At 45.5% G+C, this 16742-nt stretch overlaps 1 protein-coding gene across 3 annotated transcripts in view; it reads right to left on the bottom strand.

Moving 5' to 3' along the window:
* LOC146075538 (inositol polyphosphate-5-phosphatase A-like) overlaps positions 1–16621 on the bottom strand; it is a 54443-nt gene extending 37822 nt beyond the window's left edge. The window contains exons 1-5 of one of the 3 annotated variants that reach the window (XM_083184866.1): positions 15770–16621; positions 14266–14421; positions 12953–13036; positions 12786–12846; positions 4488–4577 (exon numbers count right to left, since the gene is read on the bottom strand). In XM_083184866.1, coding sequence (XP_083040992.1) covers positions 4488–4544 — 57 coding nt within the window. In that variant the 5' untranslated portion in view covers positions 4545–4577; positions 12786–12846; positions 12953–13036; positions 14266–14421; positions 15770–16621. Of the gene's footprint in view, positions 1–4487; positions 4578–5575; positions 6631–12785; positions 12847–12952; positions 13037–14265; positions 14422–15769 lie in introns of those variants that run through there. The other 2 variants (XM_083184867.1, XM_083184864.1) reach the window with 2 other exon arrangements.
* Between the last annotated feature and the right edge of the window lie 121 nt (positions 16622–16742).

Raw genomic sequence — 16742 nt, 5'->3', positions numbered from 1 at the left:
TGTATTACATGCTTCTCTAACATATTTTTACATAATTTTTAAGTTTCCTACATTTCAACATGGTTTAACATCAGATACAACGGTTTCTGAAGGTTTTATGTGAAATGGCGAGTTATGGCCTATTTTACAAATCGATTGTTCGTTACTCTCTGCTTTATATACTGTACTGGGACTCTGCACTGATATTCACACTACTGACGGATGGGATTCCTCCATTATCACCAGCAGCCACAGCCCCCCATAGGTTTCTATGGCAGATGTGATACTGCCAAATCTACAAATTCCAGAATGTGAAGCTTTCTGGAGATTGGCTCCATGCACCTACCGCCATCTGAAGATGGCATTGTGTTGCTGTAGCCTATGGGCTAAGCATTGCAAATATTACCGGGAATAATGGCCAATATGCATGCACAGAAGTCTTGTCACAGGAGTGAAGAGACTGAGCACATTACAGCGATGGGCTAAATAGACGCATATACATATGTATATACATACATATAAACACACATATACAGATACATACTGTATACATACATTAAGAAACTAGTGGCAGATTTTACCTAGGGGCAGCCTAGGTAAACCACCTCCAGTAAAAATTGGGCATCACCAGTGTATCTGCTAATCACTTGCAGTACTGTGATTGGCAGGTATGGCTTCCATTTGGAAGAATTGCTGCCAGCTCTGTTGTACTTCTAGGCCGAGGCAATCTAAAGAAGCCGGAAGAAGGGAGTGTGCGGTTGAGCATGCGTAAGTCTCCCCCACCAGCCATAAGGTTCCAAAGTTGTTAGTGTGCATAACCGCCGCTGCTGTCAGGGTTTTTTTTTTCTCCCCAACATGGAATGTGGTTTGCACCTTTCATCATGGTGCGATGGGCGATGCAATGGGTGGTAAGCGCTAGGGTCAGAGCCGCTGTGTCACAGGCAGGTAGGAGCCTCCACATTCAAAGTTAAATTCTACTCCACTATTTTAAATACTATACTGCACAGCCCAAAAATTGCCACCTACACAGGATGTCGGTCAGAATTTACTAAGCAACCTGGTAGTCCAGGCACTGCTCATTCCCCACTCCCCAACCCTTTCCCACCCAAACTGCACCCCAACAACCACTTAAATCTTTAGCAATAAAGATCAATACCCTCCATTACAACCACCATGTTGACCTGTAATGTAAATGGACGTACACTAGTAGGAAACAATGACACTAAAACATGGGAAACCCCTAAAAGCTCATGTGGTGTTGCTCCTGGAATATCACACTAAGCAAATGTATCCAAGTCTTGCATGTAAGGCGCTGCCCAGGTGTTATAGGCAACTACAATAAGCGCTAAGCCTCGGAGACTTGTACAGGTCAGCATGAAGGATGCTCGTGGGCATGGTAACAAGATACGGACCATGATAGAATCAATATATGCCCAGAACACCGAACGTGGGGCTTTTTTAATGAAGCTCTCTGAAGTCTCCATGGGGCAGATAGAAAACAATAGAGATTATAAATCAGGATTTGATCCTAGCTTAGAACGTACCCTGACCACTTCATTTACATTTGGAACATGCAAAGCATCTAGGACTGGTCTCACTGCTTGGTCACCACATTCTCTATGACGCTGGGAGGGTTTTGTACCCATCAGACAGACGTTTCTCACACTATTCCCCGACACATACTTCATACTTGCTCCTGAATAAGCTCATCATCATCATCAGAGCGCCAGTCGGTCATATAAAGAAACAACACATTGTTCCACGAACACAAAGGACCCTTGTACACTGAGACTATGCTGAGACAGGACGCTCATACAATGACCATAAGTGGAGTTCTCAATAGGGCCAAGCTCATAGCTGAAGGGCCGCGCTGTCAGGAGACATCACAACCAAGTTCTATGTAACAGTGAGCAACACAGTAATACTAACCGGAGCTGCTGAATCCTATCCCTGGGGTATTGCTAACTGCGCCTGGGACTACTAGAACTTGTACAGTCAGCAGCAATCCTTCCTCTCCCCCATCCTGATCATACAATAATTAGTTAGCATCACAAATTCCCCAGCTGATCAAAGACACAACTGGACATGCTGTATATTTAGTTACTAATGTGACAAATATTCTCTGTAAAGTCTGCGGAATGAGCCTGATTCAAACCTGGGTACTTGTGTACAATCACGGCTCCCACGATGTCCATCGTATGGTAAAAAATCGCATCGCATGCGATTTTTTAACAGAAATGCATCCAAATGCATTGAAATTAGTATCAAACATGTTCAATGGCCCCCAAATGTCATTTTTGAGGCTGTACCACCCCCACTATCAACGCGAACCCGAAGCGTGGTGAGTGCAGCGAGCCCGCGAGGGGCGGCAGTATGCGTCCTACGACCTTTTCATACCCCCACTATCCACGTCAGCGTGGAGTTGAGAATAGAAAGTGTGGCGAGCGCAGCGAGTCACCGAGCCCGAAGCGTGGCGAGCGCAGCGAGGGGACACTGATACCTTCACCGGTATACGCGTCCCCTCGCGGGCTTCACAGGTGTCCGCGTGCGCTCGCCACGCTTCGGGCTCGGTGGCTCGCCACACTTTCTATTCTCAACTCCACGCCGACGTGGATAGTGGGGGTATGAAAAGGTTGTAGGACGCGTACAGCAGCCGCTCACCACGCTTCGGGTTCGCGTTGATAGTGGGGGTGGTACAGCCTCAAAAATGACATTTGGGGGCCATTGAACATGTTTGATACTAATTTCAATGCATTTGGATGCATTTCTGTTAAAAATCGCATGCGATTTTCCAAAAATGCTTAAAACTGCAAAAATCGCATCCCATCGCATGCCACTACATTTGGCATGCGATGGGAGCCGTGAAAGTACACAAGTACCCAAACCTGTTAGCAAGGCTGCAATTTTAGCAGATAGATAAAACCATGCTGCACTGCAGGTGGGGCAGATGTAACATGTGCGGAGAGGGTTAAGGCCCCCATCCACTAGTGTGAGGTATTGCATGCGGTACCCCGCCAACTCAACAGGCAGCTGGTTCGCATACGATACATCATGTGGGGCCTTTTACATACCATGTATGGTAGTCGTTCCCATCCATTTATGTGGGGTCCAATCTATCCTTGTGGCAGCCACTGTTAAAAAGGACATGTGAGATTACACTTTTCATGCGATTCGTCGCAACAATGCCTCCTATTCTCATGAAAAGTGCCCATATCCCACAAGTGTATGGGGGCCTTTAGATTTGGGGGAGTAATTTTGTTTCTGTGCAGGATGAATACCGGCTGCTTTTTTTTTTACACTGCAAATTAAGATTTCAGTTTGAACACACCTCACTCAAATCTAACTCTATCTGCACATGTTACATCTGCCCCACCTGCAGTGCTGCTGTTTACGACAGTATTGAAGGCTTTCAGATTCTGCTTTTTTTTTCTCGAATTTGAATAGTGGGAAATGGACGCTAACTGTCGACTTCCCGTCTGATTCTGACAATTTAGCAGCTTTTTTGGACAAAGCCTTGTCATTCCGACAGTCGGAACATTGAATACCGGCTGTCAAGTTACAGTCGGTACGTGTCGGAAACAGATGCGAATCCGGCGGTTCGGAACGTCCCGTCAGTCGAATTCGGGATTGAATACTCCCCATGGTGGGAAACGAATCCATGACCTCAGTGCTGTGTAGTAGTAATGCCAACAATGGCTGCCCACTACACCATATGTGCTGCCTGTGCTACTTACTGATCTACTTAATGATCCCTGGGGTGGACACCTATAAAAGATGGTGTCCCGGTGACTTCAAGAAATAGATTTAGCCAAAAAATAATCATTATTGCCTTAGTAAGGAATCGGATTCTTATATTTTGGGACCTGGGTGCACATTATAATAAATGTCATACAGGGGCAGATTGTATTAAACCTAGTAAAGGGATAAAATGGAAGGTGATAACCCACCAGCTAATCAACTCCTGTTATTTTTTTTAAAAACAGCGGATTGGCTGCCGGTGCATTATCACCTTCCACTTTATCCCTTTACCAGGCTTAATACAACTGCCCCATAATGTGATGTCCTTAATAAGATAAAGCTCAAACATATATACAAAGTGGGTTACTGATGAAAAAAAAGCTTGACTGAAATACAAATGTATAAGTCCTGGTCATAAAATCAGCATCAATACAACTGGTGGTAATAATTCACCCATATATGAGCTTAATACATTTGTTGTTTTAGATCAGCAGCACAATGCAGCTACTTGTCAGGAATGGAGTAGGTAATAAGTTTATGTATAGGATTTATGTTTTGTGGTTTACAACAGGAAACGAGCATCAACTTTTGAATATTCCAAGGCAGCTGCAATATGCAAATGAGCGTAGTGGGGATAGGCTGAATGGGAAATGACCACCGTGGAGGATGACTGGCCTTAACCAGTATGAGAAGCAGAAGTGTTATTATGTGGAAATATCTACTTGTCTGAGAGAAACAGCAGAAACATGTCGGTGTGGGTTCATACTCACCTCATCGGACATAGAACCAATATTGGAGGTGATGAGCAGGACTCCTGGATTCTCCATGGCTGAGATCACAGACTGCCGGCACAGGAGACACTGATGGAAAGTTACACAAACAAGTACAATGAGACTGCCAGGCACAGCGACAGCAATACAGTAAGACAGACTGCGATGCACAGTGCAACACAATACAATGAGAGAGACTGAGGCACAGTGACAGAATACAGAGAGAGAACCTATGAGGCACAGATTACAATAGGAGGATACACTTTAAAGAGAACACAATTGAGGAAAGCAGGGGCACAGCCACATTAGGGCCGATGCACTCAGAGGGACACAGTGACAGACAGTGACACATAGGGGAGACCACCACTGTAACAGGAAAGGAATAAAAGACCCGGGATGCTGGGGAAAGATAACAACAGACCTGGGAAAGGTACTGTATATAGTACAGGCGACTGACACAAGAGGACGGATATCCACAGATAGTATAAGAGACTATGCAGAGGTAAGTGGAACAGCAGACACCACAATAAGATATCACAAGGGACAGACAGGTGTCAGACACGGAGAGACGCACAAGCAGAGACTGGCCGAGGTTTATAACAGAGGACACAGGTAAATCGTATGCAAAGCATGACATAGGAGGCACACTTGTGGTATTTAGAGGAATTAACCTGTCTGGATCACTGGCAGGATATTCATTAATCTGGACTGTGTCAACAACGTGATTTAAAGCGGTCTACAAATCCCAGTATCGGATTCTGTTTATATATGTATATATCTCAGCTCCATTCTGCTAATCCATTGATCTCCCTCCTTCCTGAGCCAGGTGTGTCAGTCTGAAACCTCCCTCCCACTGATCAGGTGTCACATACAGCACCTGCCCCACCCACCAAACACATTTGCAGGTTCCGGCCCCCCCTGCAGTGTATCCTCAAACCTCCAGCTCTTCTCTTCTGTGTGTCCTGTGTGGCTGAGTCTGTCACAGAGTGTCAAGTTACAAGAAGTAGGAAACTGAAATTCTACATGTAGGTTTCATTTGTAAACCACGACTATTGTAGTCTTCCCATCTAGTCACCTTATTACTGTACCTCCAAGCCAGAACCAGCCCTACTGCCTCGCATACAACCTATGCTGCTGCATTCATTTCTGTTAACCTCGCACAGTTGTGTACTGCACTTCCCTTTAGCTATTGCACAAGCTGTGCTTGTGTATATTTCCACTAACTCAACTTAGGCATTAAGCTGAGAAACCTGACCCCAGCAGTTCCATTGTGACCTAGCATAACTGCATTGTGATGTCAGCACTAGTGTAGAGCACAGACAGAGCTGGGGGCCCTGAGCAGGTATTCAGAGTGAAGGATGCTCATTGTCCAGAAAGCAGAAACATCTAAACAGTACTAGAGATCTGGTGTGAAGATGGCGGTACCTGAACGCAGTAACCACACTCCTGAACAGCAGCCAAGTACAAGTGGGATTACGCTGAGCACAATAGAGTTCGTTGTGAGCAGTGGCCAGAGACAAACAGCCTCTCCAAATCTCAGCAACAGACTGTCACAACAATCCCACATTAGAGGTCAAGTTGGACGCCACAAACATGCCAACGGTCTATCAACCTCGTCTCTAAAAGCTCCGGGCTCTAAAAGAAAGGAGACAGTTACCGAGGACAGCCAACCACCATCTAAGAGGGTGCGTAGGTCATCTAGTGCCCCACAGAAACAATCCCATCTCTATACCAAGAAACTTGTGCAGCATAATAAGGCGACGGGTAACAAGAAGTCTGCAAAGCATTACTCCAGAAACAAACAAACAAGAAAAGGAGGGAATAATTCTGGAAAAAAAACTGCCCGTTCCAGAGCTAGGACCACACAGGCATCAAGTGGCAGCGCAACCAGTAGGGTTCATGCCCCAAAACCCTCCACAAGCGCTATACAGAGACAAAAACCAACAGAGCGGCTCCATCAGAAAACAAGGTACCAGAAAGCTACAGCGCACACTTCTACACAGACAACACCGGGACCTCTCCCTGCAGCCACCCAGGGGACTGCACCGCTCTGGGGTTTGGGCTTTGTTGTACCCTTCTTAGACATCAACTGGAACTTCAGAAAATACCAAGTTCCATCAAACTTCACATGGAAGCTAGAGTGGTCCCCATCGCATTAATCCATCATCTCTGCATAACTAATAAATAACACAATGAACATGATATTGGCAGTAAAAAGTTCATCTTATTTAAGGGAAATTTTTATAGGTACCTAGCGACCTGGCCCTGCTTCGCACGGGAACATGGCCGAGCACCGCGTACCTCCCCACGGGTGCAAGTAGCAATGATAAACTTTATTTATTAAAATTGTTATTATTCGGTGACCATACGGGATAGACCGATGGTTAATATACCTAAACCTTCCTCGAGAATTTCACTACAGAATAGTAAAAACTTATTTGAGATTAGCGCGTTCAGACTTAGTATGTAAGGAAAGTAATACATAAATGTTTCCTATATTTAAAAAATGACTGTATAGCTCCCACCGGTTATGGCCCTCTGGTATCGCCGTCTAACAGCCTGCAGGGGGAGCTATGGGTGCCAGAGAATGGCCGATATTGCTGCTAGTTATGCAATAGGTGTACATACCCTTATAGCAGCCTGCAGGGGGAGCTATGGGTGCCAGAGAATGGCCGATATCCCTGCTAGTTATGCAATAGGTGTACATACCCTTATAGCAGCCTGCAGGGGGAGCTATGGGTGCCAGAGAATGGCCGATATCGCTGCTAGTTATGTAATAGGTGTACATACCCTTATAGCAGCCTGCAGGGGGAGCTATGGGTGCCAGAGAATAGCCAATATCGCTGCTAGTTATGCAATAGGTGTACATACCCTTATAGCAGCCTGCAGGGGGAGCTATGGGTGCCAGAGAATAGCTGATATCCCTGCTAGTTATGCAATAGGTGTACATACCCTTATAGCAGCCTGCAGGGGGAGCTATGGGTGCCAGAGAATGGCCGATATCGCTGCTAGTTATACAATAGGTGTACATACACTTATAGCAGCCTGCAGGGGGAGCTATGGGTGCCAGAGAATGGCCGATATCGCTGCTAGTTATGCAATAGGTGTACATACCCTTATAGCAGCCTGCAGGGGGAGCTATGGGTGCCAGAGAATGGCCGATATCGCTGCTAGTTATGCAATAGGTGTACATACCCTTATAGCAGCCTGCAGGGGGAGCTATGGGTGCCAGAGAATGGCCGATATCGCTGCTAGTTATGCAATAGGTGTACATACCCTTATAGCAGCCTGCAGGGGGAGCTATGGGTGCCAGAGAATAGCCGATATCCCTGCTAGTTATGCAATAGGTGTACATACCCTTATAGCAGCCTGCAGGGGGAGCTATGGGTGCCAGAGAATAGCCGATATCCCTGCTAGTTATGCAATAGGTGTACATACCCTTATAGCAGCCTGCAGGGGGAGCTATGGGTGCCAGAGAATGGCCGATATCGCTGCTAGTTATGCAATAGGTGTACATACCCTTATAGCAGCCTGCAGGGGGAGCTATGGGTGCCAGAGAATGGCCGATATCCCTGCTAGTTATGCAATAGGTGTACATACCCTTATAGCAGCCTGCAGGGGGAGCTATGGGTGCCAGAGAATGGCCGATATCGCTGCTAGTTATGCAATAGGTGTACATACCCTTATAGCAGCCTGCAGGGGGAGCTATGGGTGCCAGAGAATAGCCAATATCGCTGCTAGTTATGCAATAGGTGTACATACCCTTATAGCAGCCTGCAGGGGGAGCTATGGGTGCCAGAGAATAGCCGATATCCCTGCTAGTTATGCAATAGGTGTACATACCCTTATAGCAGCCTGCAGGGGGAGCTATGGGTGCCAGAGAATGGCCGATATCGCTGCTAGTTATGCAATAGGTGTACATACACTTATAGCAGCCTGCAGGGGGAGCTATGGGTGCCAGAGAATGGCCGATATCGCTGCTAGTTATGCAATAGGTGTACATACCCTTATAGCAGCCTGCAGGGGGAGCTATGGGTGCCAGAGAATGGCCGATATCGCTGCTAGTTATGCAATAGGTGTACATACCCTTATAGCAGCCTGCAGGGGGAGCTATGGGTGCCAGAGAATGGCCGATATCGCTGCTAGTTATGCAATAGGTGTACATACCCTTATAGCAGCCTGCAGGGGGAGCTATGGGTGCCAGAGAATAGCCGATATCCCTGCTAGTTATGCAATAGGTGTACATACCCTTATAGCAGCCTGCAGGGGGAGCTATGGGTGCCAGAGAATAGCCGATATCCCTGCTAGTTATGCAATAGGTGTACATACCCTTATAGCAGCCTGCAGGGGGAGCTATGGGTGCCAGAGAATAGCCGATATCGCTGCTAGTTATGCAATAGGTGTACATACCCTTATAGCAGCCTGCAGGGGGAGCTATGGGTGCCAGAGAATGGCCGATATCCCTGCTAGGGTACTTATGTAGTATCTGGGCTGCCGATTTCTAAATCGGGTCGGATCGGGAGATCGCATCGCATCGCATGCGACCATGCGATTCGATGCGATGCGATGCGATGACCCGATTTTTCCATAGGAATCAATGTTAAAATGGACTGAGTCCATTTTAACATGGAATTCAATGGGAAAAATGGGTCCTTTTCATACCCCTACTATCTAAGTGGGCATGGAGTTGGATATAAACCTGTGGCGAGCGTAGCGTGCCACCGAGCCCGAAGCGTGGCGAGCGAAGCGAGCCCCGCGAGGGGACGAATACCGTCCCCTCGCGGGGCTCGCTTCGCTCGCCACGCTTCGGGCTCGGTGGCTCGCTACGCTCGCCACAGGTTTATATCCAACTCCATGCCCACTTGGATAGTAGGGGTATGAAAAGGACCCATTTTTCCATAGGAATCATTTTAACATTGATTCCTATGGAAAAATCGGGTCATCGCATCCGATATCGGATGCGATGCGATGCGATGCGATATCGCATCGCATCGCATCTGATTGTATGCCTTAACTTAAGACATACAATTAAAAAAATCGGCAGCCCAGATACTACATAAGTACCCCTGCTAGTTATGCAATAGGTGTACATACCCTTATAGCAGCCTGCAGGGGGAGCTATGGGTGCCAGAGAATGACCGATATCGCTGCTAGTTATGCAATAGGTGTACATACCCTTATAACAGCCTGCAGGGGAAGCTATGGGTGCCAGAGAATGGCCGATATCCCTGCTAGTTATGCAATAGGTGTACATACCCTTATAGCAGCCTGCAGGGGGAGCTATGGGTGCCAGAGAATAGCCGATATCGCTGCTAGTTATGCAATAGGTGTACATACCCTTATAACAGCCTGCAGGGGGAGCTATGGGTGCCAGAGAATAGCCGATATCCCTGCTAGTTATGCAATAGTATACATACCCTTATAGCAGCCTGCAGGGGGAGCTATGGGTGCCAGAGAATGGCCGATATCCCTGCTAGTTATGCAATAGGCGTACATACCCTTATAGCAGCCTGCAGGGGGAGCTATGGGTGCCAGAGAATGGCCGATATCGCTGCTAGTTATGCAATAGGTATACATACACTTATAGCAGCCTGCAGGGGGAGCTATGGGTGCCAGAGAATGGCCGATATCGCTGCTAGTTATACAATAGGTGTACATACACTTATAGCAGCCTGCAGGGGGAGCTATGGGTGCCAGAGAATGGCCGATATCACTGCTAGTTATGCAATAGGTGTACATACCCTTATAGCAGCCTGCAGGGGGAGCTATGGGTGCTAGAGAATGGCCGATATCGCTGCTAGTTATGCAATAGGTGTACATACCCTTATAGCAGCCTGCAGGGGGAGCTATGGGTGACAGAGAATGGCCGATATCGCTGCTAGTTATACAATAAGTGTACATACACTTATAGCAGCCTGCAGGGGGAGCTATGGGTGCCAGAGAATGGCCGATATCACTGCTAGTTATGCAATAGGTGTACATACACTTATAGCAGCCTGCAGGGGGAGCTATGGGTGCCAGAGAATGGCCGATATCACTGCTAGTTATGCAATAGGTGTACATACACTTATAGCAGCCTGCAGGGGGAGCTATGGGTGCCAGAGAATGGCCGATATCACTGCTAGTTATGCAATAGGTGTACATACCCTTATACACTTATATCAGCCTGCAGGGGGAGCTATGGGTGCCAGAGAATGGCCGATATCGCTGCTAGTTATGCAATAGGTGTAAATTCCCTTATAGCAGCCTGCAGGGGGAGCTGTGTGTGGGGTATGGTTCATAGGGTCAACACCTTAAAAGGATGGCATGGCTTTGGTTGACACAAACAATAGGTCGACTTCGAAAAGGTTGACATGAGTTTTTCACTTTTTTTGGGTGCCCGACGACGTACGTCGACATCATCATATACGTGTAATGCGTCCCCTTGCTCGGTGCCTCACACACTATTATAAATTTGTGTCCACTTGGATAGTAAAATATGAAGAAAAAAAATCTCATGTCGACCTAAGGTATGTTGACCTATTCAGGTGTAGACCTGCAGCCTGTCGACCAATAGTGGTTGACCTATTGACTGTCTACCTTTTTATTGTCGACCTGCTAACTGCATATCCCGTGTGTGGCAGAGAATAGCTGCCATTGGGCCTAATTCAGACCGGATTGCAGGACTAACTTGTTTTCAAAATGGGCAAAACCATGTGCAGTACAGGTGGAGAAAATACAACCTGTGCAGAGAGAGTTATTTAGGGTGCACACCAGATCGATCATGATCAATGGTCGCGCGATCTGTATGGAGCACACCATCTGCTCACGATCTGTACCCAGCAGAAGGGATCTTCGACAAATCCTGACTGCAGCAGGTAGGATCTCCAAAATGACCCAACAACCAGAGGGGACGTGCATTGGATCAAAACATGCCCAATTTACATACAATCGGTCGAAATTGCAGCAAAATTGACAGGATTTATTCCAAATCATTCTGGTGTGTACCCAGCATTAGATTTGGGTGGGTTATTTTTTTCCTGTGCAGAGTAAATACTGGTTGCTTTATTCTTACACTGCAATTTAGATTCCAGTTTGAACACCCAACACCCAAAACTAAAAGTGTGTTGACGCTGAGCGATTTTGCGTGCGATTTGATTGGGCAAGCAAAACGCATTCAAATTGGACTAAATAGTAAAGATCTGTATTATATAGTCTTGCCTACACAGTCTATTTTACTGTTCAATTTACACCAAATGGGAGCACACATTGGGATCAGATTGGCACCGAATGTGGCAGAAAATAGTTTGATGTCCATTCCAGTTTGATTCGATTTTGACTATATAGTTAAAATCTCACCATGTGTACACAGCTTAACTCTCTCTGTACATGTTTCATTGGCCCCACCAGCAGTGCAAAAGCATTTTGCCAATTTTGAGAACAAATTTGCCATGCAATCAGGTCTGAATTAGGCCCCATGCTGCTTGTATGCAATAGGTGTACATTAAAAAACTATTTACAAACAGAATATATTATATATAAATATACACATACATTTTCTCAAGCCAGTCAAAGAATGCAGAGTAAGATGGGGAACACATTAAGCAATATATCTAACGATAGATCACTCTGACACGGATCATAATACAGGTTGAGTATCCCTTATAGATCGGTTATACCAATAATTCCAAAAACCATAGTTTGCGGAATGTGTTTTTTTTTTCTTGGTTAAAAGCACTAATGGGGACAGGATATGTAACTGGCACTAGCGGGGACAGGATATGTAACTGGCACTAGCGGGGACAGGATATGTAACTGGCACTAGCGGGGACAGGATATGTAACTGGCACTAGCGGGGACAGGATATGTAACTGGCACTAGCGGGGACAGGATATGTAACTGGCACTAGCGGGGACAGGATATGTAACTGGCACTAGCGGGGACAGGATATGTAACTGGCACTAGCGGGGACAGGATATGTAACTGGCACTAGCGGGGACAGGATATGTAACTGGCACTAGCGGGGACAGGATATGTAACTGGCACTAGCGGGGACAGGATATGTAACTGGCACTAGCAGTTATCCCAAGAATTTTCTACTGGTTTCATACGGGATGCAAGAGTGAGGATAGCCATGTGACAGCAAGTCCTACATTCCCAAGGTGTCCCCGTGTGAAAAAGGAAGTGGGTACTGGGCATTTACAAATAAAGGCTGCATGGCACCTGTCATATTTTATGGCACCAAGTATAGTACTTTTGTGATATTGTATTCAGTGTTTATACCATAACTTATGATTGTAGATTAAATAAAGAGCGTACATTACAGTTCCGCCGTCTGCTTCAACGTATCAGGGTCACAATGGCGGCACTCGGTCTGTTGCTGAAGCATTTAAGGGGCAGAGAATAATCTATAGTTAGTTCTCTCACTCACTGGAGGATAGAAACGGCACAACCTATTGCAGCAGGTATAGTAACAACCTACTTACCGATTGGCCACTCCTGGGAAGTATATTGTATACACTACAAAGCTAGATCTTCTCTGCACCAGCTGACGCACTGCAAGAGCTGACCTGATGGTTCAAACAGACAACTACAATCATGTGGAACAGAGAATGTGATGGCGGATAAGAACCTCATGGCCCATATACTGTAGTCTGCCCTTTTCCATTTATCATGCCTTTCTGTTCTTTAGGCCTTTGGAAGGATAGCTTTATGCCTACTGCAATCATGTTTATTTAGTACTATTGTCTTAGCCCCTACAGTCTCTGAGGGTGGTATAGCAATTCCGACGTCAGTCTACTGACCATAGAGAGGCCATCCGGGACCTGCCTCTGATGGGCGACTATTCCACCAGATTGGAAACATCCTAAGTTCTTAGGGGAAGCCAGCTGACTCTCCAGTGAAGGAGACTGGCCTAGAGGAGCACTAGCTTCTTGTCTAGGATCATCATTATTTGTCTATATGACAGATGAGAGGTATCAGGACTTCCATGTGTTAGGGTACATAACATGTGAATGCTAGCAACCTACCTCACACCTTCAGCAGCTTTTTCTATAGTGGGTCAAAGTTTATCTGAATTAATAGAACCACTCTTATAGCTGCCACCATGGATGCTACAAGCACCATCATGTGAGGATCGTCTGCTCAGGGGACTCCAAAAAATGGATATTTGAGGACTTTGGAAGAACCACAAACCAGCAGTGGTATCAGTTATTGCCGTGTCAACTGCAAATAATCTTACACAGCCTCTCCAGAGTGTCCCTTAATCATGAGGCTGTCCAGGAATGCCCAGGGGTGTTACTACCACAGGTGCTGGGTGTGCAGCTGCTATAGGAACCCACCTTCTCTATCAAACTTACATAGGTTATAAAATGCACATGGTACTCATTGGTGCTTGGTAAACTATCTGTTTATTGTCATTTGGCCACTGGGTGGCACTGTAACACTGCTGTATGCTGGTGTTCGGTTTATTCCGAAAAAATGACAGCTTAAATGTAAATACAAATCTGTTTAAAACATAACAGTGCCCATCATAGATCAGTAATGGAATTGGCTGGCAAAGGCACAAAATACATGTATTACAAAGTAAATTTTAAGCAGCAGCAGGTTACTGTTACCTACTATATGACAACAGTGGAACTGTCTATTGACCTTTTCAGTTGCAAATCCTTCTACAGTAATGGTTGCATGTACTGTATTCAGTCTGTTTTTGTTTGTAAACTTACATATAATAATGTCGTCCTGTGTGTATGTCCCATGCAAACCCCTAATATACAGAAGGCAAAAAAAATGACATTACCATCTGACGGGCAATCGTTTCCAGAAATGGCAGTGCTCAGAAGTTCCTGTGGCTTTATACACTTCATTTTATCACTGGATGGATGGGGGCAGGGAAATTCACTTATAATAAACAAGACTGCTTCCTGTCCTCACAGCAGCTGGGAGGAGTTAACCCCTTTCAGAAACACAAGATTCCACATTCAGATGAATACAAACTCTTCGTTAAAGGCCACAATTAGCAAGAAAATGCAGTCATTAAAAATGCCAAAACAGTAGGTTATAATGACCTCATTAAAACATATTTTGGGATAGCAAGATGGGTTTGGAGAGATCTGGTTTTCATTTATGTGACGATGTGGATAATGTATCAAGCAGTTAAAAGAGTGGACCATTGGTGAGGTGATCCATAGCAACCTACTGTATCAGCAGCTATCAACTGAAACTGATTGGATGTTAGTGTCACGCCAAGGAAGTGTTTTAGGTTTAGGCTGCTAAAAGGGAACGGTTAGGGTTAGGTTGTGGGGCGGATTACGTTTAGGCACTAACAAGGGGGGTAGGGTTAGGCTGCAGGGCGGGGGTTAGGGTCAGGCTGTGGGGATTCCCTCCTTTCGGATGCTCCCTATCTCTGTAATGCTCTACCAGTCAGGCTATCAACCTTGACAAAACATCAAAGGGGCTCTCAACACCCACTTCTTAACCAAACCCAGCCAACTCAGTCAAACCCTCTGTTCCAAACTCTCTGTCAACCTCATCTGTGTCACTTGGTCTGTCTGGCCCTCCCCTTTAGACTGTTAGCTCTCACAATGGCCCCAAATCCAGTGGCCTTCTGCCACCCTGATACTTATTTCAATGCCTTCTACTGATGTAGTTATGTTTATGTACCCACCCTGTATTTGTCCTATATTGTATCCAACTGGAAGTCCCTGTGTCCTGTTTTGTTTATTTATGTACTCTGCGATTGGGCGCTACAGGTCCCTTGTGGAGCCATATAAATAAAAGGATAATTTTAACCCTTTGAGTGCCCAGGCTGTGAGCAATCCTCAAAATATCTGCTAAAAACGCCAGCGCCGTTCACAGCGACTGACTGTTCTTTTAGTATACATAAATAAATACACAGCCAAGCCAATGCATTGAAGTTTAGTTAAATACTGCACCGCAAAGAGAGAACAGTCGCTGTGAGCGGCGCTGCCATTTTTAACAGATATTTTGAGAAGCTCTCCACAGCAACGTCGGCACTAAAAGGGTTAATGAAAAGTTTGCTTGGCAATCTCACATCTATTTTGACAGATTCTCTTGGCACTCAAAGGGTTAATAATAAATAAGGAAATTGATCAACGCTGAATTTATGGCCCTGGATTAAAAATATTTTTTGTTACATGATCTAAAAGCATAAAAGCTTGTCTTCTAATATTATAGGTTAGAAGAGTTTGGAAAAATAACATGACCATAACTTTGTTGAAAAAAAAAAAAAGTTTCCCATAATGGTAAATTACAGTAAAACAACATATTTCATACTTGCCTACCTTTTAAAACTAGTTTCATGGAGATTATAGTTGGTAGTAGAATTTTGCACAGCGCCCCATTGAGGGGGCGTGTCATGCTCCTCCCAAAGGGCGTGTCTAGTTCCAAATATGGAGAGATTGTGAAAAGAGATTGTGAACGTGGCACCTAGAAGCGTCAGTGTGTACTGCTACATCTGAGAGGAATCTTTTAAAATGACCTATCCAAATGTAGATGGTAAAGTGCTGGGAAATGGTGCAAATGATTCAATGTAAATGTATCCCATCACTCATTCCTTTTTTCCCCAAAAAATGTAACAGCTACATAATGTGGGCTAGGTGAAATGAGGGAGATTGCTAGACTAATGAGGGATAAAGGGAGATTGCTGTTATTTCAGGGAGTCTCCTGCAGAATGCAGGAGGGTAGGCAACTATGACATTTATACTTGACTAGTTAAAAGCCTGTCAAAATGACGTCTTTCGCTAAATATTTTCACTTGAGCGGTGACAATTTTTAGCCCAGAAACTCTCCACCCCATGCTCAATCCCTATCTGCTCCTACCTCCGATTTCTGTCTTCACAGCTCACTCTCTCATTTTCCAAAATGTTTGAAACAGATCAGTGTCCCTGCCAAAATTGCTTTCATATTATAACATATTTTAGGAGTAATTTGATCGAGCGAGGGTTCTCTAGTGGTCACTGGTGGCACTTCACCTCAGAGGCGAGGTGTAGTTAGCCTTTTATATATAGATTAGGTCACCCCTAATCTAAACAACATGTGAAAGGATCGGCCCCCATAGAGGGAACTGCAGCTGCTGGCTATAGCGGCATTATAAATCAAGTCTACTGTAGCGACCAGGCCTTCATTGTAAAAGGTCACGTGCCCCAGGCTGTGGAGGGGAGAACGTGCGAAAGGAGAAAGCTCCCTAAAGAGTTTGAGGCCTATTTCATTTATTTTGTCCTAGCTGATTGACCTTTGGTTATTGACACCATTCAC

This window comes from Crinia signifera, chromosome 4 (assembly GCF_055691185.1).
Source record: "Crinia signifera chromosome 4, ASM5569118v1, whole genome shotgun sequence".
Lineage (NCBI taxonomy): Eukaryota > Metazoa > Chordata > Amphibia > Anura > Myobatrachidae > Crinia > Crinia signifera.
Note: the sequence above shows the minus strand (reverse complement) of the source record. Positions and strands in the feature narration are given on the sequence as shown.